The sequence below is a fragment of the Prenolepis imparis genome, unplaced genomic scaffold, assembly GCF_030444845.1.
Source record: "Prenolepis imparis isolate NDT839.2.m4 unplaced genomic scaffold, iyPreImpa1.0 SCAF_9, whole genome shotgun sequence".
Taxonomy (NCBI): Eukaryota; Metazoa; Arthropoda; class Insecta; order Hymenoptera; family Formicidae; genus Prenolepis; species Prenolepis imparis.
Genome location: NW_028141167.1, coordinates 3,617,764 through 3,641,719, shown reverse-complemented (window position 1 = coordinate 3,641,719; position 23,956 = coordinate 3,617,764). Strand labels below are relative to the sequence as shown.

Below are 23,956 nucleotides of genomic sequence, written 5' to 3'. Positions count from 1 at the left end.
TTATTTTCGTGCAACAAAATTATCTCATCATTTCGTCCTATGTCTGACTTAATCTACACTTAACTCTTTGAATGCGTAATGAGTATAATTTATCAGTGTATCTTATACTTTTATACATTAATCAGTGTATCTTATACTTTTATATATATATATATAAGTATAAGATACACTGTAAATTATACTCATTACGCATTCAAGGAGTTAAGTGTAGATTAAGTCAGACATAGGACGAAATGATGAGATAATTTCATGCACGAAAATAATTAGGCGAAATTCTTTATATATATATATATATATATATATATATATATAATATATACAATATGTATGTATAAGATACACTGTAAATTACACTCATTACGCATTCAAGGAGTTAAGTGTAGATTAAGTCAGACATAGGACGAAATGATGAGATAATTTTGTTGTACAAAAATAATTAGGTGAAATTCTTTGTGTCTATATAATACATATTATATAGATATAATATATATTATATATATATTATATCTATATACCTTATATATATTATATATATATTATATAGATATAAAGAATTTCACCTAATTATTTTCGTGCAATGAAATTATCTCATCATTTCGTCTATGTCTGACTTAATCTATACTTAACTCCTTGAATGCGTAATGAGTATAATTTACAGTGTATCTTATACTTATATATATACACTATAGCAGATCCTGACGTCGATAGCTCTTTAATGTTTGTTTTTCTTTATTTATATTTTTTAAACAAATTCAGCAAAACTGTTTCTTTTAATTTGCAAGAGGGGGGTTTTAACCCCCCCCCCCCCCGGATCCGCCAGTGAATGTACATACATATAGATACCACACAATAATTATTTATAATAATTATAATTATAATATAATTAAGATAAATTTGTTTAACATAGTTAAAGTGAATTTCAATGCTGCGCGTAAATATTAAATTTTATCTTAATCTTGAAATAATGGAGTTGTGTAAGTTAAAATTAGTGTAAAATATATATAAGATAAGAAATATACTTTTTCAACAATTATAAAAATTTGCGACATGAGATAAAACAGATTAAACGAGTAAAATATTCCATATAATTTATAAGTTCTTAAAACTTTTATTCAAAAATAAATAAAAAATATATGACAATCTTATATGTATTATAACACAGAAGTACTGTATAAATATGATGCAAATTTTTTCATTATAATGTATATAAAAAATTACACAATTCAAAGATAAAATATTCCTCAGCGTAAATGAAAAGAGAAAAACATAAGACACTCTATCAAGTTTTCCTCATTTTCAAGAATTTTCCTCTCAACGAACCTTTCTTTATCTCTCTATCGCGCTCAGCACGTTCTGGATGTTGGTGTTGAATTCTCTACCCAGGATCGTCGGTTGCAACGCGTGGTCGATGGAAATTTCACGCCAAATATATATATGTAGCTTCTAGATAATAAAAGCGAAATTTCATCGCGGATTACAATGGAGAACAGTGTTATTGTACCATTTTCTATGCAAAACTTTCTTACCTACTTTTTCTATGCGAAATCTGCTTTCCTCTCCGTATTAACGGCGTCGCAGCATTCATCCGATTCACGCGGAAGTCGGTGAAAACGATTCGATCGCGTATAGTAAAAAGTGAATAGTCGCGATCCTAAAAAATGTAAGCGCGCAAATATATATTTTGCTGATCACGTCGAACGAATCGGAAAAGTAATTTCTCGCTTAAGAATCAAGAAAATTTATTTGGAAACGGGAATAGTTATTTTGATCGAAATTTCGCGTCTCTGATAGCGAATTATATTGCTCCGAACGCACGACGATATTTCGTTCGAATTAAAAAGTCTAATTACAAAATAAATTTCTAAAATCATCGAAAATATTTTCGACGCTTTCGTAAGGATAGTATGTATCCGTGGATACAAAACACATTAAAGAAAAGTTTAGTCCAATCGTGTCCGGAATAGACACGAGGTTCTGAATCGGCCAGCAGGGCGCGATTGCAGGAAGAAGGAAATAAAGACAGAGATTAAGTTGTCGTAATTTCACCTGGTACGACGGCATGTAATTCTGTCCTTGCCTGAGGGCAGAATCCCTTGCCCAAAGGGCAAAGGCGGAAGGGAAAGGGATCGCAGTCAATTATTCTCCGAGGAGGAATTGTTTCCGGCAATTGATTCCTGACGTTTGGCGAACATCGACGTTTCGGCGTTAATGCAATGAATAAATAAACGAAATATAGAAAAAATTCTATTTCTCCCTCTATTTCACATTATAAGCAAATCGATTTTCGCTTCTCGTGTGAATCGCTATTTTAACATTACACATTAACGTTACATTGTCGTGCATTTAATCTGGATTTTTTTTCGAACTTTATTTTCATTAAATTTTCTCGCTGTGCGCGCGCTTCTGTTTTGCTTGTTAAGCTACTCTCTTAAACCGCATCGGCATAATAATGGAATAAATTTAGGTAACGAAGAGAAAAGACCGACCCGGCTTTGCCAGATACGTGGCGATTATCGCACGTGTGTCTTCCCCTTGCTTGCCTACGAGAGAGGGATCGCCAGAGCGAATTAAGAGGCCGGATACGTTCCGCAGCTTCGGATAAACTTGGAAACAACTGCTGTCATTCGCAGATGCGCGCGGCGACGACGTCGGCAGAATATGCGCCGCTTACTTTAGCGACGAAGGTACAACGAAAGGATGAGCGAGGAAAGCAAGAAGCGGGCGAGTGGATGATACCTGAGGAAAGCTCGCAACCATATCTTTTGTGTGGAACACGTGGAACGCGCCGACTGCGATTCCGCGAGGATTAAATGCGCCGTCTGGTACTAACTGGTGTTTAGGCTTGTTAGCGCGATTATATCCGAGACAGAATAATATAATGCACCGGTTCTCGTATACCTACCTACATATTATCGCGAAAAGTATACACCCGGAATTATATTGTATATATATAAAAAGCGCAATTGACATTTTTTTCATTACTTTTTCTGCGGTTCGTATTAAATTTCGAAATCGCGATTAAATGCCCCGCACATGTAATCGAATTCAACAATTTGCCAATCTCATCGAGACGGAAGCGGATCGTTATTATATAACTGGCCACGAGCAATCGGTGATTGGGCATCTGTTTGCACGAATTCTACCATTTATTTCGAATTACTCGTGTTAATTACGCGCCATTTGTCTTGCAATAACGGGACAGAGTCGCGGTTCCGCCGGGAAATATCTGAAATTCAGCGCGAGATAAATGATGACGGCTGTAGCGACGCGCGTCACGTGGCTACGGTCTCACCTCGGTATCCTTAGCTCGACAGTCATCGGGCAACGCAATGCGCACAATGTGCATTCACGGGAACGTGGCCGAGATAGCTCCCGAGTAACTCGCAGCCATAGCCAAGCTGGCGGTCCCTCCTCGTGAGAATGGAGATCCTTTATCAGCATCATGTCCCTCAAGTGTCTCCGCAAAGATTCCTCTCGGCGGCAGCGGGCGACCGAGAGTGAGTTAGATCGGTGGAAATAAATCGAGAGGGTTAATCTTGGAAGATACGGTGCGGTCGTGCCGTATCTGTCTGCCTGCGATCGCGACCGAGATCCTTCCAACATGGAGATTCAGGATCAATCGTCGGCGAAATTAAGCTCTTCGCTACTTGAGCCGGATAATACCAGGTGAATGGGATAGTTTTTGTATCTGAAGTTTGTATACGCTAGAGAGAGAGAGAAAGAGAGAGTGGATGGAAGTACGAGAATGCCCTACTTTGCAGGAAGTCATTTTGTTCATCCAGTGTAACCGAAGCATACTAACTCGGTTATTCCACTCGAGTTTAATCAACTCATTTTTTAAAGAGATGTTTGCTCGATACCGTTATCAAAATTTTTTTATTTTACAATCTTGTCAATTCTTTCTCACCTTTAAATATTTATAAATATTTGTATAATAAAGATTTATTTTATTAAAATTATGTAGAATATATAGAAAACTCAAACTCGAATGTTGTATATTGTATAAATAAAATACTAAATGTGTACAAAAAAACGAACAAAATACAGCATGATTAAAAAGTAATTTTAAATTTATAATACAAAAAATAATCGATAAGCAATGTATTTTTTTATGTTAATTTGTATTTTCTCACATTAATATTACAGTTTAGAAAATGTTAAATATTAATCGATCTCAGAAATTTATTCTACTAAATTACAGCTACTCTGAAACACTCTGATGCAAATTTAGGTTAATAATGATAAATACGCGATAAAGTTTTTTTTTTTAATAAAACTTATAGCATAGCAATGTTTCTGTAGATAATGGGCGGACAGATATAAAAATTTAATATTTCTGGGATTACTATCTAGATGGGAATGACGTCATTATTTTTGCAGAAAAACTTGTAATATACAGTTATCTTTTTAACAAATTCCTTTTAGATCTCGACCAGAGACCGTTTATTTTTGATAGTAAAATATTCACTGTATGAGAGCTGAGGGCGAGTTTTATCGCATGGAAAATTCGGAGATACGCGATTAAATTCGTTCGCGTGTTGGCGAGCTTACAGCCTGGTGGAAGATAACGATAACACGTCGGCCTGGATGCTCTCGCGTCATTAGCAATGGAAATTTCGAGTTTCCTGCTTTTTGGTTCACCGAACCATAATAATATCGAGTGCGCCGGTAACGAGCGTGAAAAAAAAAAGAGATATGCAGGTATCGAAGATAGCAACGATGAAACTGCAATACGCGGAAATAAACAATGATTATACACCGGACTGCAAATTTCTATTTGCGGATCGTGCAGGCTGTATTTTCGTGCGCGAATATTGATTTATATAGCTTTAATATAAAACACGAATATGGAATATACCAGCCAAATGTGTTAAGAAAATAATAGATAACGCAATAAATATTTTAAGCGCATGCAGAACCGTCGCAATTGAATTTTAATATATGGAAAACTTTTTCAATAGATTTTGCGAGCGAACAGTTTTTTTTATAACGAAATTCGTGTACGTAACGTGAATCTGCACCGCATCAATTCAATTAACACAAATGTTCCTTCCACGTCTTATAACAATTGAGCGAATCTAATTAGTATCGATATTCTACGGAATCCGTCTTGAGATTATATAATCAGGATGCTTATAGACGGCGATCCATCTCTCCAAATTAAATAACTATATTATCTTAGTCCGAGATGTAATTTTGAACTCTTGTGATAGATTATATACCTTGCGTGTCAAAAATATTCAGCAATCAACGTCATTCCGCCTTTTGTATAAAAATGTTGTATATTATACTCGTTAAATTGGCGGATAACAGCCGTATTAATTTAAGGGTAAAAAAATTATGAGAGAAGAAATCGCCATAGTGAGTAACGTTACATAAACAAGCTACGTGTGTAATTTTAAACTCTCGTGTAATTTAGTTTGCGGCATAATGCGAATACTCCGTCGTCGGAGCGCAACACAATTGGAACATGCTGTTGACGCAAATCTGCATACCGCAATTCAATCAGTTCGCATACGCCCAAACATGCGTGCGTGCGTGCGTGCGTTTAATTAGATCGATTCGGATATGCCGAATTCGTCTTGGCGAACTGAGATTGCGTCAAGACGTAACGATCCATCATGGTGCCTCGGTAGGTGTTCGTCATTTAATCCGTTCACGGACGAAGAAGATGGACCTTGGACGAGGGTGTCGCAGCGTTGATCAAGATTAATCGTATGCAAATTACGCGGTCGTCGACTAGAGAATTGTGCGAGAAATTTTGGGGATTTCTACGTCGGAAAGGAAGGCAGGACACGGAGGGAAAGATCGAACGCCCTGTCGAGATCATAGACGGTAATTGAAAAGACATGGGAAATTCTATTAGACTCTTGACTGATAAATAACGGTGGTCTTGACATCGATTTTTCGCGAGCGACGCGATGCTTAATAAATTAGATTCGGAGTGATAATTTTCATGTAGTCTGTTTCTATGTAGTATCTTTTTGCGCAAACAGATTTAGTAATTTTTCATTGTTCTTTGTCTCAATCTTTGAAATATTTTCTTTACGAGAGAGAATATCTATTTTTTTCTTCTTTCGTTCTAAAAATTTTATCTATATGAATGATACATCATAGTCCATTGTAAGAGACTGTAGTATCATGACGTTTCTTTTAAATTCAAGATGCATTTTACGTAATGAGCTTAATTTAAGAAAATAACGGTGAATGTTGTTGAGGAAAATGTGTCCATTACCATAATATAATCGGTTTATGACTACAGATATAGATGTATAACTCTTGTATTTAACAAAAAAAATTTCACTGCAGAAAAATCTTTAATCCGGTTAATCCAGATGTAACTACAGCGCCGTATTTTTTTCGCGCATCCTTTATTCGCATATTTCGCGAAGTTTAATATTTGTAACTGGTCTCTATATTCGCGAGATTAAATTTTGCTTATTCGTGAAGGTGTTGACAAAAGTAATGAAATAGCGGATAAAAATAAAATTTTTTAACGTTTCCTCTCTTTCTAAACCTGGTGGTGTCACAGTAAATGACACTGGTGTTCATTATCACCTCCATTTAAGAGTTCGGTGTACAGTGTTACCTTTCCCAAGTATCTTTCTAAAAAGTTTTAACGTTGCAGAATTCTAGCAATGTCGGACAAAATGAAAAAATTAAAAAAACGCATGTTTTATTTCCTCGTTGTATATTTTTTTCACCAAGCTAAATCTTTCTATATGTCTTTCTATTTTTTATAAAATGGAACTTATAATCCTGCGTATAATCTTGATGTACACATACATAGAATATTATTTCTACATACTTATTTAATCTTGTTTTCTCTTAATTTTTTAAATTATTAGTTTCCAACAATCTTTCACAAATGCTAAAATTCTTATTCATTAGGTTATAATTATTAATTATATTCTTATCAATTATATCTCAGATGCTGTTACACGAATAATGTGCGTGGTTAAAATGATTTTGACAAAAGAATAATTGTTTAATCTTGAGATAGTCAACCCAAATAATATGGCAAGTTTAGACGTTCGACAAAGTATTTCATATCTCTAACGAAGTTTCTTCCAAGTTCTAGAATATCCGGAGATATTATGTTCTTTTTTGGTTTCTTTTAGACGGTCAAAAACATCATATAACTTTTACCTTTTTATTAGATAAAACTTTTTAAAATGTGTATTAAAAATGTAATAGAAATGTTATATAACAAATTACAAAAAAAGATAGAAACTCTTTATCATTTTTAGTATTAAAATATAGAATATTTTTTACTTTGTTATAATGTTACTGTGATTCTATGAATTTGTAACATTAATCAGAATTAATGCACTAACTCGCGAACAACAATACAAATATATGTTATTTATTGAGTCTTTAAAAATTATTTTTTTAAATTGTAGACAAAATTCACATTTGCGTATGAAATCCAAAACTTTTTTATCGGACAAAAACATCTGGTCTGTCAAATCATTGCTGACGTGAGTGCTAAATCTGGCACTTATGTCTGCCAAAGCTTACTCATACATACAAACGACCATATGTATACGTATTCACATGTATACATTCAGTCACGCAATGTGGTAAGTCGTAGACGATATACATAAAGATTCTAGTAGCAAGGGGTCAGTGTAAAACTATCTTCTGATCGTAACGTATCGAGCCGTAGTCGAGTGAACTGTCGAACTGTTCGACAGGAGTCCTTCTTAAAGTGCTCTAAAAGAGACAGTGACGGTTCTTACCTCAGAATTTCTTTATCGCGAGAGAAGTTGTGTTAAACATTAGCCGTCGAAACCTTTTATTCTTTCTGTAAAAGAAAGTAAGTATATGATATAAACGTGAGAATTTTTATAGCGACGATCGATTTTAGCGATCCGGAGCAATTTTAGGAATAAAATTCAATTATATTGTCTGTGATTATCATTTTATCTAATGCTTCTTCAAATATAGAATAGTATAATAAATTTTTTATTCTATTTTTATTAGTAATCTCTCCTCGCTAGATGTTGAATCTTTTTTAAAGATAGATTTGTCGAAATCAACTAAAATTGATAATTAGGTCGTTAAAATAAAATATTTTACATACATATATCGATACTTTGCGGAAAATATACTGTGTAAGAATTTCCTGGGTAGATCAAAAATCAATTCGGTAGAGCATTAAAAGTAAAATTCGATTATACTAACTGTTATTTAATATATGGAATTTCAGTTCATTTTGCGTTGGCGTAATTGATACCTTCTCGCACAAGTCAACTAAGCTTAAGATCGTTAATGGAATATAATCAATACAAATCGTATTAAATGTCTTTGTGTTTATTCTTACCTATGCGTGACCTTTGCGTGACAAATGTAGGTCACGTGGTGCGCGCACGTGGAACATACGAGGAATCATGCGAATTCATGCATACGCAGGGGACGATGCGACGTCGACAACAAATCGCGAGGAGACTTATCGGCTGCTATTATCAAGCGCGATATCGGGATAGAAAATGGATTCGTATGCTATAAATTCGCCGGTCGGGCCTCGTGCGCGCTACACATGAATAAATCAATGCCTGAGCGGCCAGCTTGCGGCAAAAAAAATTCAATCAAATAAACAAACGTGTGCCATCGGACGAATGTGCGAAACGAATAACTCGGCGATGAGCTTACCGAGTTCAATACCGGGGATACTGAACGAGAGCGCATTTGACACTATTAAATTTATAGATCAAAGAAAGAGAGAATGAAAGTAATGTAAAAAAATTATAATCAGCGAAAAAATTCATCAGTACTTAATTCATTTAAATTTTAAATAATTAGAGAAGTTAGAGTATTCCGTCAATTAATTTTTCTATGTCGTAATATGTCATTGACAAGAGTATCTTATTTTATGGTTACATTAGATCTTATAAAAAATATATTATCATTAAAATTTTGTTTTTCAAAGTATTCGTACATATGTTAGCACAAACATCATCTGTGAGATTTATTAGAAATTTTTAAATTTTATTTCAATATATATAAATAGAGCATTTATTATTTTAGCATAATTTTTCTTCACTTTTAATGCAACAAAAAATATATTTGAAAAGCTTAATAAATTTGTAAAATCTTCAAATTTCTAAAATCTGAAAATATTAAATATTATATCCTTACTTTTACAAAATAATTATTACTCAAACCTTCGTGATAAAAATGTAATTTTTGGTCTCTCTTCTTTCGAGACATTTAGTACAACTGTAATTGATACAAAGTTTATTTCTTTATTGAAAATAACTGGACGTTGTGTGCGATGTATTATAATTCCGTTGATGAAAAAACATCACGAGGAATGACTCTGTAATTATTTCTTTGTTCCATTAACCTGCGTCATTCTCGCGTGTCCTTTGTGACTAATGAACAACCGTATTTCTTTCGGAAACGAAGATTTCGCAAATATATAAAAATAGCTTTTCCTATTTTAGCATCATGACCGCATTATGTGTGTGTATACGAGTGAATTTATGACAGCTGTGCTATGTAGACTTAAAATAAACAGCCTTATCTCATGTAAACCTGATAACCGACGTTTTAAATCCATCCATTTTTTTTGCTTTTCTCGTGTACACGCGAGCGATACGCTAGTAAATTGAATTTGTTTCATTAGTAGAGATAGTTTATCTCTCATTTACATTATGCAACGTTTAATTGTGAAAATGCTTCCTACTTCCTAATGAAACCACATTTCAGCCATAATATAACTGGATTAGACATCACATATTAATTAATTGACAGATATAATTGCGCCAGTATTTCATCATATAGAACGCGAAATTGTATAGCAAATCACGCGTGATGTTTCCTCCGCGAAAGTTGATTTGAATTTCATCTTTGCATAATATAATATCTCACAAATTTGTCCGCGATCGTCAATATCAGCAAATATTGATAATCAAAATAAACTATCGGGGCACGACGACATTAATTTCTCTCGCAATTCACCTAAAATTGACTTCAAACGACACGATGCGTCCGAAAATATATATGCACATATATCGATGCTATCGTTGATTCCCGCCGCAATTTATTTACAAAGAACGCAAATGCATTTTTCACGCCGAGGAATCTCGTCGAAAATGCGGTTACACGGACGAGAGAATCTCGCAAAAAAAAAAAAACCGCTAATGAATTTGTTTAATCCACCTGCGTGTATAATCGTTGCGTGTAATTTACCGCGCATCATTCGACAATCGCGCGCACACAAACATCAATCGGACACGAATGCGTCCGTTGCTGTTTATTATGCAATTCTCGCGATCGTGCGTTTACGAAAATGTATCGCGACCATACGACAACATAACGCGCGAATTCTCGTTTCCCTATACGTCGAGCGATGTTTATTCGCCACCATTAGCGTCATTTTGCGAAACGTGTCTAACAATCAGGCGATGTCGTATCCCCTGGAAGAAGAAGATGTCTACAGAGGGATTTCGGGATCCGATCGCGTGACGTTTTGCGACGTCTATATCGCGTCTCTCTTTCCGGATTTGATGCTCCGTAGTTGGCCCTTTCGAGATCTCGGGGAGGACAGGAGAGCGGGAAAACGTGGGATGCATGTGTCGTGTGCGCTTTAGGGGAACCGGGGATCTTATTGAATCTGCTGTAATCTCCCCGGCGCGTTCGATGTATATTCAGATGCTTTTGACAGCGCTCTGCTCTCGCGGCCGGGATCGATTATATGGCGTAATGTCGGTTTTCTCAGAACGATATCGATTTTACAATGCCCCGCCGAAAGCTTTATGGCCACCCTCGATAAGCGAACTTTGATAGTGATGGCATAATTTTGTTGTGCAAATGCTTGGTGTCTACGTAAGAATTGTTGAGTCACTCGCGATTAAATTATTTATTTATGGAAAGAGACAGAAAGAGAAACGTAACGAAAATTTATAATATAATCCTCCTTTCTAAAAAAAAAAGGCATTTTAGGCCGATTCTCGTAAGTATTGTTACCTCTTTTCTGCGATGCTGATTGGCTGTTTCGATTCGCGTTGTGCGTTATATTCGTAGTATCGGCTGTCATCGCGAGGGTTAATAGTTTGACAAATTGTTCAAAATAAAATAAAATAAAATAATATGTTTTAAATAATATGTTATAATACTTTAAACTCGATTAATATTTTTGACAGTTATCAGCTGATTTCTGTCAAAAAATATTTATATCGCGAACAAGATATATTATAACATATTATTTACAACATATTTTAATATTTTTAACATATTATTATTTTTAAATTTAATTAGCAAATTAACGCTTTATTAATATTTTTTTACAGAAGTCAGCTGATTAAAGCGTTAATTTGCTAATTAAATTTTAAAATAATAATATGTTAAGAATATTAAAATAGTAATATGTTGTAAATAATATGTTATAATATACTTTATCCGCGATTAATATTTTTTGACAGAAATCAGCTGATAACTAACAAAAATATTAATCGAGTTTAAAGTATTGTAACATATTATTTAAAACATATTATTTTATTTAATTTTATTTTGAACAAACTGTTAAACTACTAACCCTCGCGATGACAGCCTCTCGATGTTACTAATATAACGCACAATGCGAATCGAAACAATCAATCAGCATCGCGGAAAAAATGCAACAATACTTGCGAGAATCGACTTAACATGTCTTTTTTAGAAAGGGATGTTATAATATTTTAAATTCGATTAATATTCTTGACAATTATCAGCTGATTTTTGTCAAAAAATTTTAATCGCGTATAAGATATTATAACATTATCGCATATAAGATTTTATAACGTTATTTAAAACATGTTACTATTTTAATATTTTCAACATATTATATACACCCCCATTACTATAGAAATATTATAAAATAAACAATTTTCTCACTCACCGATACTTGCAATAGCGGAGTTGTAGTACACAGCACATTGATCTGAAAACAAAATATTCAAATTATGTATATACATATGTGTGTGTCGAATATCTCATACTCATAAACAATGCAGTTTAGAAAAAATATTTTTATTTTGCATACCTCACAGTTGCCCCGCTGTCGCCTGATGCCTTCCCGGGCCTCCTCCTCCTCTTTTGGTCCTTCGTAGCATTCGCGACACTCGCGAAAACACGAATAATTACGATTGTCCGACACTTTACGCGGCACTCCCGACACGCGAAACTTTACAGGGCACTCCCGATACGACGCGTGAATCGCACTGTGTATCGCAATGCTATCTGTAACAAATAAAATACATACATATATTAGAATAATCTTATTATTTTACTTTACAACACAATATAAATATGTAAGCTAGAATATTTAATTAGCAAATTTCCTCTTAAATAATATTTTTGACAGAAATCAACCGATTAAAGCATTAATTTGCTAATTAATTTTTAAAATAATATATTATAAAAATTAAAATAATAATATGTTTTAAATAATATATTATAATACTAAAAAACTCGATTATTACTTTTGACAGTTATCAGCTGATTTCTGTCAAAAAATATTAATCAAGAATAAGGTATTATAACATATTATTTACAACACATATAACTATTTTAATTTTTTACTATATTATTATTTTAAAATTTAATTAGCAAATTAACGCTTTAATCAGCTGATTTCTGTCAAAAAATATTAATCAAGTTTAAACAAACTTATATTTTTTGTTTAAAAATATCATTCTTTTTAACATAAAATTGAAGAATGGCGCGCGCTTGTGTTGTTCTAGTTATTATAAATAATTATTAAAAATTCATTTATATTATATTCGTTGTATATTTGAGCGCATAAATATATACGCGCGATTTTTGGCCAGACCTTAGATTCGCAATTAGCGTGAGTGATCTCAGAACTATCGATCCGTTGAATGGGGACCCGCTCGAGCGTGTTATAATTGCGTGTGTTGTAGGCTTGCTGCAGTATACGGGAAGGGCAAGCCCGTATAATCGCGATATATATGTATATATATATATATATATATATATATATATATATATCTAAGTGGCAACCAAGAAAACAAGTAGGCAGAGTCGCCCACCGAACGAACGACCAGTCAGACCTGTGCATTCGTGCGATTCGTGCTTCGCCGACTTCGAAAAGTTCGTCTCTTCTCGTTTGTTCGAAACTATGGAGAATTTCTCTCGTGACGGGAAACGAGCTATCGATCGTAGCGTCTGCAAGATTTCCGGTAGGTGCGACTGCATCTTTCGAGTCACCAGATATTCCGCGGATTGATAATTTATGTCTCGCATTAGTTTTTTTTATATATTTTTATATTTATTTTTTTTTAATTTTTTACACACTAAATAATAATATTTAGACGCTATGCAATTGTGCTATATAATTATACGGATGTCACACAATTATAAGTTCATTTCACTTGTTTTTATTATCTCGTTTCCTAGTCATTTCGAAATCGAATTTGCATACTCGAATAAAATTAAGGCTAAAGTAAATATTAAAAATACAGTGAAAAAGAACGATTTCTCTATTTGAATAAATATTTAAAAGGAAATTCGAGACTTTAGAGTCGTGATATTTTGCATACTTTAGCTGTCTCACACTAGGGGTTTCTCGTGATGTTATATTCTTGGATTTCTGTAGTATTGATCGATTGCAGATATAATAATGCCCGAGTGCTATGTAATAATAATACTCCGATATGCTATGCTAAAGTACATCGCACCCATCTTCATCGAGTTCTTTGACTTTTAAGGCAAGATCTGTAAATATCGTTTTAGGAATTTAAATTAATAATAAAATATCGTAAAAAATATTATTTTTTCAAATAAATTTCAAATTTTTTCAAATAAATTTTAAATTGACTCATTATTGTATTTTATAATTGATTCATTCAGTGCAAGATAAAATCTTGTAGAGATACTGTAAATTATGCTACTGAATACTTTGACAGTGTTTAACATTTTTACAATAATTAATCAATTGTTTCTCTAATGGAAACAGGCTAGTATGAGAAAACTGTAATTATAAGGTAACTATAAGAGAGGTGTATTAAGGTGTGTATTTAGGAATGTTCAAATAACATTTCTCTACCTCTATAATATTTTGAAGGAATGTAAATATTACATTCATATTTTTATCGTGCGCAATGTTGCGTAAGGTATTTTTGTCATCAACATTTTATACATCAATAAAAATAATCAAATATTTTTATAATTAATATAAATAAAGATAATAGATATATAATTTAATGACACACACATAGATTAATAATTATATAATTTAACAAAATATTTTTATGCTTTACTATTTTTCTAATTTTTTATCTGTGGCTTATTGAACCTAAGACTCGTTATTATTAATATCCATAAGTATTGTCTAGCAAAAAAAAAAATTAATGAGTTATTATATTCATTATAAAGCGTAATAATAACAAACAAAATATTTTATCAAATATTTTTTGAACTCTTTATACAGAAACATCAGAATAGCTGAATTTAAAAAAAAAGATCTTTCAGGAAGAGATGTTCTTGATATATATTTTGCATAAAATCGAGAGCATAAAACGTCACAAATAAAGCGTGATTCTCTTTGAAATTCTACTCGATGTCTAAAAATGCACTTTCTCCGCGAGTTTCGCGATTCTAAAGCGGCATACGAATGCCTCCCTTTTGCAAAAGGGTTGAAACAGGGAAGAGGGAAAACAAGCTCATCGTCTTGCCTCCCACGTTTTCACGAGATATCGTCACGATGAGAAAGAAAGGGAAAATGCGACGGCGTTACGTAGACGTTGATAGGATACTTTCATTGAAAGGGGAATATGACGGTCCGGCAATATCCCCGTGTTCCCTCCATTTCTTTAACCCGTTGACGAGCATTATGAGTTTTACCACTATGGGGGCTTCTTTCATTTTATCCGATAATATCGAACCCGAGCCGTTGCCGCTCAAGCTCGAGCTTTTGTGACGGAAGAACGATGATTAAAGGGCAATGTACGAGCCACCTGCTGATCATGTACGGAGGCTCTATAATTTATGGAGTAAAATAATGATCAAAATTATCAATTTTTATTTAAATAGAAAAAAAAACAACATTGAATCGAAATGTACACGACTAAATAACAGATCTCTCTTGAGAGATTTCCCACGACAACTTCCTCCCGGCCAGTCCGGAGAAAAATTCTGCTCTCTCTCTCTCTCTCTCGCGAGACTTTACTTAATACTACCCAACATCCCATAAGAGGAACGATCAACAATGGCCGCGATACTCATACGAATGAAGCGACGCGACGACAAAGATTAAAAATGCGAAGAATGTCGCAGTGTGTTTTGTCCGTTCGACGAGATTTCTGGTCGCGCGATGCTTAACCGAGATATTCCGAGATAAAGAGGAAGGATCGCTGCTGCGTTCTGCATTTTCTCGCGAAAGGATCCTCGGGTCGTCTAGACGCGCATCCCTCACGTATTTCACGGCCCCGGGGGCGTTTGCGGAATTCTTGTTTGCGACGAGGAGACCGCAAGTAGGAGGGGTGAAGTGGCGGGTAAAATTTGCGCAAGGTAGGAAGGCCGTCGAAGACCCGTCGCCCTTTTCTTCCGCGCAAAAGTTCGGAATACAGCCCGAGGTGGCGAGTAACGGAGATGATTGATAGTAAAGAAAAGGAGGGGCAGGGGGTGGAAAGGGGAGAGGCACCGTGCAGCGTCACGCAACCTCCACAATGGGGGGGACCAGAAATATGAGACCGGAATAAAATTCATAGCTGTTGCCAGGGGAGACGTTAGGCCGCGATTGAGATGCAAATAAGAGCGAGACACCCGGTATAGCAACGACAAAGATGCAACTCCGTGGCATCTTTGTAACTCGTTCCGATGGCGTTTTTTTGCGGAAGAGAATTTTTTTACGAGTTTTGGCAAGTCGCAATCTTAGTCGCGTGTCGAAGTTTCGGGAGCTTTAAACATTTTTCGCGATGGGACACTCGACGAAGGATCTCCCAATTCATATCGTTAATCAACGGTGTATCTTGAAAGTGACGTAAAACATATTTTAGAAAAGCTCGTTTGTATGCGAGATGCATACAAATCGATATGATATGTCGATTTCGCCCTTAATTGACATGCAATATGGGTTTTTAAGGGGATGGAACCTTTCTGTCCTATCTCACTAACATAATTATTCTCATCCTAATAATTATTCCTCGATTTTAATGCAGGGACATAAATTTGCTTTTCTCTTGTAAATAATCACGATGGTCCAACATGTTATTTAATGAGGCATGTTAATTATTCGTTGTTAATTAACGGAATTTTTGAAATTTGAATAATTAAAATTACAAACCAAATATTACATTACTTTCCAAAATGTGACATTACTTTCGCGTGTCATAATGAATATTTATCGCTATAATGAATATTTATGTTGATTATGTGTACTTTTGTTTCTTTCAGACCAGTATCTGATAGCCGTCTATAGGCATCAATATCGTTGGCTGAGAGGCTGTTAGAGATATATTACATACATATACATTATATTCAAACTGCTAGAGTGCAAAGGCGACCCGTACCCGATGAGTGTGAGTATCGTTTCGCTCCGAATATCCGTAATTCCATTAACCGATGTCCGCTCATCATCTAATTACCCGCGATCGTTGTCCGCGAGATTGCCATTATTCTGATCGCTGATATTACATCATCGGTTAATCGCTCGTTTCAAAGCGTGGTTTACGGTGATTTAGATCAGGCGAGAACCGCGAGTTCCGAGCTTCATTTTCCCGCGAAATACGGAGTTTTTCTTCGACTTTATGTATCGCGGTAGCGTCTAACGGAAGAGTATGACTCGTCGAGGTTTTTTTAGGTGATTACGCGCGCCTTTTGTGCGAAACGCTTTGTGCAAATGATTCACGAATGTGGTTGCAAAAGGAGTTCGCGCACAAAGTGGACTCGACACGCGTTTTCCTCTCTTATTATCGCGCGAGACGCGATCGTGTCGAGTCGCGATTCCGCCGGACGAATTAAGTCCATTAATATAACAGCCTGTGTGTACTCGCGTCCTCACCATTACGGTATAAGACAGAGTGCTATACAACTGCTATATAACGGTATGTATGGCGTGTATCTGCTATACGGTTGCACCGCTCGCTCGTACCTTATTGATCGCGCTGCAGGGTTCTAAGCGTCATAAGAAACTACGTAAATTAATCACGAGACGAGGAGACTTCGCCGCAGGCTCTTAAACGGATCACGTCACTCTCCTGGCGATATTAGAAATTAGGGATAATTAGGAAAATCGGGAGAGGATGCGTTTACGCGCGATCTGGATCCGCCGACGATTTATTTATCCTTCCGTTTAACGGGATCTCTCCTTCCCTATTATGTAAGTTCGTGAAAAACTGATTTGGCACATGTGAAAAAAATATGTACATTAATTAAAGCGAACGAAGCAGTCGGCAAGCCTGACGAACCGTCACATCCGAGTCGGACGGCGCCGCAAATTGAACGTGTGGAAAAAATATTGGAGCAAATAGCTTTTCGATAAAATTAACCTTTCGCGAGACACGTGAGGGAATAAAAGACTCGGAGCTATTTTTATCGCGAGAAAAGTGCATGACGAGACAAAATATGTATAGCAATATAAAATTTAAATTATTCATGAGGAAAGGAACATAATTTTAAAAGTCTTTAAATATCTAAATTCAGAAATATAAATGGCTATTATTATCTATATACAATCTTCTTTTAATATTTCAATTTGAAAAGGAATAAGGAAAATAAACACTATTATCATAATTAAGTTAGAGATATCTTAATAAGGCATGAGATAATACAATAGATATATTAATGCAATAATCTTCTCAACATATCGCGATATCTGATAAATCGTTTTTCCGCGTTTCAGATTCGATTGGCAGGTGGTCATATGGTGAAGCAGAGGAGATTTATCGGGAATACCAATAATAAAATGATCAATATACGGGAACATTTATAAATATTTTAGAGAGATAATTTTTAATAGGATTCTAAATGCAGAAAACGTTGCTCTCTCTCTTCACGAGCTAGATGCGAAAGTGAATTTATATGCTCCTGAACGAGATTTATCGAGAATTTCACGGAGCAAGGATTCATGTTGCGGTTGCAAGACGTGTTGTCACGTATTGTAAAGAGAGTTACAGGTTCGACAACGGATCATCGAAATACTTTGACAGGTTTTTATAAGAGCAAGGAGACCAAAAGTGCCTGGGATCCGCGCGGATCTGGATGTGATCGCATTTGTGATTCGATATTTCTTTTTCTATATTTAATCCGGATTTATAGAGGGATTTTAATAAAATTCTTTTATTAGGTAAGTAAAACACGATATACGACTATTATTCGTTCAAATCATTTTATTTATTTATTTTTTTTCCTATCGGAAATTCAGGCAATGAAATCAAGCGAAATCGATATTTCGGCGGAATGTGCATTCGTATTTGCGCAACGTTGTTGAATAGTCGAGAGTCGTGGGTTTCACGAAAAAGGTCGTAGAAAGTTTTCGACGTCGGACATATATAGAATGGAGAAAAGAATATTTTTCGATCGCGTACATGTGTATGTACACCAACATTGCTGTGGAACGTAATTGCAATCCGCAGTGAAAACCGTTTCTGAACAGCAACAATCGAGTTGTATGTTCCAAAAGCTTTATGAAAAAGAAGAATAGACTTAACATTCAATTGCAGTTGCATTTTAAAATTCTAATAATATGGAAACCTAATAATAGAGAATTATTCGATGATAAAAACGTTCGCTATATATAAGAAAAAATATATTCTAACATTTAATATATACTTATATCTTTGCCAAATTTTAATAGAGATGTTTGAAAATGGAAATTTGATAATGACAGATATTCTTTCAAATGGCTGTAAAAAGGTCAACTCGTAATTTAACAAATAAGACGGAATTGTAAGGCAATTTATTATAGTTCAATATAGATCGTCGAAGAAATAGCGAGGCATTTATTTACGGTGATTTGCCACGATAATCGAACAGCAAACAACTTGGTCGAGTTTAACGTGTATAGCCAATATAACAATAATTTGTCAGCATCTCGCGCGCATTTCTGGAGCAAGCTGCTGTCGAACAGTTCATTGAGATTAATCGCTTATTCATTCGCAACCTTTTTTCCCATTCGAACAATTTGAGTTCGAGACATTATAAAAACAATATTAATCTTATTCTCATTTTTCAAATTTTAGATACCATCGTATATTTTTACGAAAGAAGACATATAAGCCAAAGATAATCGAGTATTATACGCAGTATTCATTGATAACTCCGTCGCGGCATATTAATGCAAAGGGAATTAACAAATTTCCATATCAGAATGCCGGACAAACACATGGTCCAATTGCACGAGAACGAACGGTGGCTTAATTTATGAAATCCTATTAATGTTCGACCTCCTGTGCCGCGCTGGGCAGAATTTTTCATCATAATGGTAAGTGATAATCTCTGCATGTATTTTACATAAAGTGATTTGCGCGGATATATAGAATCCGGATGTAAAATTTCATTAATTAAACGATCGTTTCATTAATTAAACGATATTAAATTTCTGTTCGCTTTTGCGTAACGCGAATACCTATAATAACGAAGGAGGACACATACGTAAATGACATTGAGTAAATCGTGTACCGAGTGGCTTCGCCGAGTCGATAACCTTCGTCATGGTCAGCGAGTGAATGTGTTTAGCCACTCCAATTCGAGTTGTCGAACGAATGGAAATTTCCGCTCGATTCCGAGAGATTGCCCCTAAAGATTTATATCCAGAGAGAGAGAGAGAGAAAGAGAGAGAGAGCATCTTGTATATTTTCGAACGCGGAACTCGATTGTCATTCAGGAAAATTTCCCGGTGAGAAAGGGAGGAGGGAGGAAAATTACGTTCCCCCTATTAATCAACGTTTCTCGTTGCACTTAGGAGATCACTTTGCGCACTGGACTGCTCCAACTACGCAATCCAATTTAGATATTTCTCGTGTTTTGAATACGTTAAAATATCCGCGAGCGTCTAATAAGATACGGAGGCTGCATTTCCTTTCTGTCCTCCTGCATTAACCCCTTAATATGCATGCACCGTTGTATGTATATGATCGTGGTATCGCTCATAATTGTATGCCGTTTGCATATGTATCACGAAATGATTTCGCAAGACTGACAATGAAAATTAGCATGTAAAATCGGCCATGTTATGCAGATTAACGCGATCGCGGCGCAACAGGCATACTTCGAAGAGAGCGGTTCCTTTCCGGCGCGAACCAGTTCGCATCGTAGATCGAAGGTGCTACGAAACATTCCGTGGGTTCGTCGACCCTTGTTATATCATCAAATATGAAACGCATTCACGTCGGTCACGTGGAAGGGGTTGGAAATTTCCCATCCGTCTGCGACAAGTTTCGGATTGCGTTACGCTTTATCGGGTAATGTTCCGTAATTATGTGTCTGATAAATATCATCATCTCAATTACATGCAGCAATGTGCTCGGTGGGATTAAAACACGGTGTCGTATTCGAATGATAAGTGGCGCGATAATTATTGCGAGAAATTGCACCGAGTAAATAAACTTTTTTTCTTAAACTTACTTTTAGCATGCTTCATCGTTTATGAATTATCGAATGGTTTAGTAAAATTAAACATAAAAAATTGTAGATTTTATTTTTTTCTTTTCGAACGCTACTCGTTTTCCTTTCCCTCTTTAAAACGAAGCAATCTGGATCGCTCGTCCGATATTTAATCATCGACTTGCGATTGCATTTCGATGTCGATTTCGACGGAGAAGGGCGTTCGCGCGAAAATTCGATTCGGGATCAACGCGGCGGAAAACAAAGAGCGCACTCTCGATTTTCGAGTGGGATCTTCACCGAGGTGAATTGCCCTTGAAGTGGCGCGGCTAAGGATTCGCGCCCTGGGGTTTCCTGCCCCAGGAGTTGATTCACGGGTTAATCAGAACGACCGCGAAATTCCATTGTGAATTCCACTACTGGAGACTCCGCTCTTCTCGGGGTGTCTTATCTCGTTTACTGTCAGAAACTGACGCTGTTCAAATGCCTGCAGCAGCTTCCGATTAATTGACTCTTTTATTATTTTCAATCGATTGCAATTATTGTAAGAAACTTAACCCCGGTGCGCATCATTACGAGCAACCTCGACGATACGTCGATTCTAGCACGGATTGTAAATCACTATTACTCTCCTGAGAGGAAATCTTCGATGCGAAAGAAAGTTTTACGTCCTTTCAGTGTCGTAAAATTTGCACAAAAATAATTGAGCGATTTAGAAAATTTGAATCTTCTCTTATTTTTTAATAATCAATTCAACTAAAATAAAAGTGTTAAAAATCGTGCCCTTAAAAATCTAAGCAATGATAAGGAATAGTTTTTCTTCCGCGGTATATAAAGTACTGGCGTTGATAATCGATGAATCGACAAGTATATTCAAGTATAAAAAATGCTTTATTATCTTCTTGAGGTTACGTGACGCCTGATAAAATTATCGTATACAACGTTCCGAGAAAATAAGAGACCGACAAGCATGTGTGTAACGTAAGATGTGTGCATGACAGGAAAAAAGAAAAAACACACAAAGTAGCTATACTTGACCGAGATTGACCATGACTAAGCTTGGTCGAGCGAAGCCAACCTTGCACCATAACGATGGAATTAATCGCGAACATACGACATATGGTCAATGGTATAACGTGGCAGTGATCGAATCTCTCTTTCCTTTTTCCGCAACAATGTATTTAATCATAACAGAGGAAAAACCGATTAGGTTGAGGCGAAACGCAACGCTCTCTCTCTTTCTCTCTCTTCCGATTCACACGGGATCGCTTAAATGAGTTAGCGTCTGTCTCTTTCTCTTGCCAGTGACGGTTCGTCGTGTCGGTTTAACGCGACCACGTGGAAAGCTCACGTGCGTCAGCGGTTTTCCGTATCTCCGGTTACGGTCCGTGTTTTCCACCGCGCTCGATTAAACGCCCGCGCGCTCCCGTTCGGGAGAATAATTAGTGATAATGGAGAGACAATGAGAAGAGTGGATGGTATCGCGACATCGGCTGTGCCGCGTCATTATTAGAATATTTCATTAAAAGCGATAAAGTAAGCTTTATTTGACGATTAGCGAAGAAAATATTTTGGATATTATAACGCGCTGGTCAAGATCTTTGTCCTGTATTATATATTTGTGACTATATTTATGACTCCATTTATGATTATACATTTAAAAATATATATTATAATTCTCTGAGTAGAAGAGAGAGAGAGAGAAGAGAGACTGTGATCGGCTATTTTGTAATTATTAAACTGCATAATAAGAGCGATAAATCGACATTCATAAATCAACAACGTTTTTCATTGTTAGCAATTCGCGAAAAAATATTCCGTTAGTTGAAGTTATAGTTGTACTATGATTGAATGATCGAATATATCGAAAAATCACATACACGTTATTTATTTTTATGATACATATTCAAGATAAAATCGTTTTTTTTTTCACGTATCACCGCTCGTAACATATGATCATAAAGTGTGGTGAAAACCCTGTTTCGCATTCATGAATTAAAAAATAGTTAGATCAATTGTCATGAATCAGTTATCTGTGAATCACACATACATACACAACTGCTATCTTATAAATCGTTAGATACACAATATATATATATATAGATTAAATTATATATCGTAATTTGAAAGAGAGAATAGCTAAAAAAAGAAACACTTCGGTAGAGAGTTTACCAGTTTATTTTATCATACTAAATAACATGCGAAAAATTTTATTATTTTTTTTTTTTTGACATACAAAATGCAAGAAAATGTTTTGTATAGTTTCTCACTTCTGTCATCATAATAAGATATGGATAGAACAAGTAATCTTAAATACGATAGGAATTTTTTAATTTTTATCGAGATTTTTTCTCGCAGAATAATGCAACTAAGCTAAAAAGTGTTCCTCTTTCATCGCCAATTTAATGAAAATAGTAAAGTGCAGAAAATGCAACATTAAAGTGTCGTAATTTCGTGTTACGCGTTAAAACTGGATTTAAGTGCATTCAAGTTTAGCCGAGTGCAATGTATCGTATCGCGTGTTGGAATTGAAACAAGCGTATATACGGCAGGCTTATTGTTGGTTTTAAGTTTATTACGTGAGATCGAACCTCAAGTCTCCTGACGTCATCGACCTCCGTAGATGCGTAGAGATATTCTGGTTGAAACGAGGAACTTCGCGATATCATGTTTACTATTTTTATCAGTGAAGTTCTATTGACACACTCGTATAATGACTACGCGATTATCGAAGTCATCATGAAGATTTGCGATCGTTTTGGTGGGTAATGATTTGTGTAGAACGATCCTATTCGACGAGTCGACGTAACAATTTGCATTGTTAATTGGAGATTCGCTGATAGGCTGTGTAATGAACTCAGAGAGTTCGTTATACAATAAAATCCATATGTGTTTAATCGGGGTAATTGCGACGCTGGGGTAAACGCAATATTTTGCACTATGTACTCGCCATGTTATTCAAACAGACCACGTTTTTGTGATAACAATGTCCCGTGAGTGAGATAGAGAGAGAAAAGAAAAGAGAGAGAGAGAGAGAGAGAAATAGATAAAGAATCCATTCGTATCCGTTCGTTTTTTTCCAATACATATATTTTTTTATAATAATATATATAGACATTACTGTAATGTATAACTGTCTCACCTAAAGCAGTATAACTGTCTCGCATAAAGCAGAAATCTCACGGTTTTTAGCTTGTTTAAGACTAGCTATTATAGATTAAATAAAATTAAGATACATGAAATTTCGCGCCGCGGCGACCGATGCGTCGACGACACAATGCCCCATCGATTGGTCGATCTCGCGACATCGCGAGGCACGTTTCGAATTAGCTTATCGATTTTTAATTTCGTGAGCGACCACGACCGGCATTCGACAGTAATGAGTTTGACACGTGGCTGACGTACA

General features: G+C 35.5%; 2 protein-coding genes across 9 annotated transcripts in view; one reads left to right on the top strand and one right to left on the bottom strand.

Moving 5' to 3' along the window:
• Positions 1–7,630: 7,630 nt before the first annotated feature.
• Mdr49 (Multi drug resistance 49) overlaps positions 7,631–23,956 on the top strand; it is a 56,648-nt gene continuing 40,322 nt past the window's right edge. For 2 of the 4 annotated variants that reach the window (XM_083046254.1, XM_083046250.1), the window contains exons 1-4: positions 7,631–7,819; positions 16,402–16,526; positions 17,849–18,292; positions 19,188–19,429. The gene's annotated coding sequence lies outside the window, so the exon portion shown is untranslated. Of the gene's footprint in view, positions 7,820–13,053; positions 13,188–16,401; positions 16,527–17,035; positions 17,052–17,848; positions 18,293–19,187; positions 19,430–23,956 lie in introns of those variants that run through there. The other 2 variants (XM_083046251.1, XM_083046252.1) reach the window with 2 other exon arrangements.
• Positions 11,882–23,956, bottom strand: part of LOC145940774 (uncharacterized) — a 225,604-nt gene continuing 213,529 nt past the window's right edge. For all 5 annotated transcript variants that reach the window (XM_083046295.1, XM_083046296.1, XM_083046300.1 and 2 more), the window contains 2 exons: positions 12,029–12,225; positions 11,882–11,926 (listed from right to left, as the gene is read on the bottom strand). In XM_083046295.1, coding sequence (XP_082902421.1) covers positions 12,172–12,225 — 54 coding nt within the window. In that variant the 3' untranslated portion in view covers positions 11,882–11,926; positions 12,029–12,171. The remainder of the gene's footprint in view (positions 11,927–12,028; positions 12,226–23,956) is intronic.